This window comes from Empidonax traillii, unplaced genomic scaffold (genome assembly GCF_003031625.1).
Source record: "Empidonax traillii isolate 1590-97213 ecotype Southwest subspecies unplaced genomic scaffold, ASM303162v1 scaffold5551:size7863, whole genome shotgun sequence".
NCBI classification, from domain to species: Eukaryota; Metazoa; Chordata; class Aves; order Passeriformes; family Tyrannidae; genus Empidonax; species Empidonax traillii.
This window is the reverse complement of record NW_020960744.1, coordinates 6,389-7,863: the sequence shown is the minus strand read 5'-3', so window position 1 is coordinate 7,863 and position 1,475 is coordinate 6,389. Positions and strand designations below refer to the sequence as shown.

The following is a 1,475-nucleotide window of genomic DNA, read 5'->3' as shown; positions in this document are numbered from 1 at the left end:
CTGGCAATGCAAAGAGCAGGAGTGTCCTGGTGTCACTGCAGGAGAGTTCCAGCCCTGCAGCAAGGGCACAGAAGAAGTGACCCAGTCCATGCAGTGCCCTCAGAAGATCCCACAGCATCCTGGAGATGCTGTCAGGGAGGCCAGCTCTGCTTCACAAGTTGCCAGTGCCTGTCCCTGCCTGTGCTCAAAGGGCTCCCACACCCAGGACTGTGCTCAGAGAGCACTCAGGCCTTGCAGCCAGAAAGGGGCTCACAAGGCCAGTGTGGAAGTGGAAAGAGCAGCTCTGCAAAGCCCAAGCTCTGCTGCTCCCTGGCAGTGCTGCTGTGCTGGGATTCTTGTGCCCTTGCCCTTTGCCAATCCCCCCTGTCCTGCAGTGTGCTGTGCTTTAGGGACAGCTGAGAAGAAGGGTCTTGGACAAAGAAGGCACTGCAGGGTCCTTTATTTTGTTTTAAGACTCCAAGAGCAAAATTCATCATTTTTACATCTCTAGGTCAAATTCAATGGCTAGACACAAAATTAGAAAACAGATGCATACTAATATTTATTCCATATAAAATTATTGCAAGAACCCGATGACCTCCATGAAAAAGCTGAGCAGGAAGAGAGTATAATTACGGAGTCCCCTTCTGAATGCTACACACCAGAACACAGGAACTTTAATGTTCCTGAAAAGCACCCAGTAATCATTTTCCTTATGGCATCCCTGAGCTCCTGGTTCCTCAGGCTGTAGATGAGGGGGTTCAGGGCTGGAGGTACCACCGAGTACAGAACTGACAGGGCCAGATCCAGGGATGGGGAGGAGATGGAGGGGGGCTTCAGACCAGAAAATATGGCAGTGCTGATAAAGAGGGAGACCACAACCAGGTGAGGGAGGCACGTGGAAAAGGCTTTGTGCCGTCCCTGCTCAGAGGGGATCCTCAGCACAGCCCTGAAGATCTGCACATAGGAGAAAACTATGAAAATGAAACAATCAAACCATAAACAGGCACTAAACAGAATGAGCCCAATTTCCCTTAGGTAGCCTGAGTGTGAGCAGGAGAGCTTGAGGATGTGAGGGATTTCACAGAAGAACTGGCCCAGGGCATTGCCCTGGCACAGGGGTAGGGAAAATGTATTGGCTGTGTGCAGCAGAGCATTGAGAAACCCAGAGGCCCAGGCAGCTGCTGCCATGTGGGCACAAGCTCTGCTGCCCAGGAGGGTCCCGTAGTGCAGGGGTTTGCAGATGGCAACGTAGCGGTCGTAGCACATGATGGTCAGGAGGGAAAACTCTGTTGAGATGAAAAGGGCAAAGAAAAAGGCCTGTGAAGCACATCCTGTGTAGGAGATGGTTGTGGTGGCCCAGAGGGAGTTGTGCATGGCTTTGGGCACAGTGGTGCAGATGCAGCCCAGGTCTGTGAGGGAGAGGTGCAGCAGGAAGAAGTCCCTGGGGGTGTGCAGGTGCTGGTCGCAGGCTACGGCGCTGAGGATGAGGCCGT

At 52.9% G+C, this 1,475-nt stretch overlaps 1 protein-coding gene across 1 annotated transcript; it reads right to left on the bottom strand.

The window, feature by feature from the left end:
- Positions 1 to 633: 633 nt before the first annotated feature.
- On the bottom strand, positions 634 to 1,473 carry LOC114073159 (olfactory receptor 14J1-like; the record flags this gene model as incomplete). Its single annotated transcript, XM_027910947.1, has 1 exon — positions 634 to 1,473. A coding segment is annotated over one exon (840 nt), but the record flags the coding sequence as incomplete, so codon positions are not given.
- Between the last annotated feature and the right edge of the window lie 2 nt (positions 1,474 to 1,475).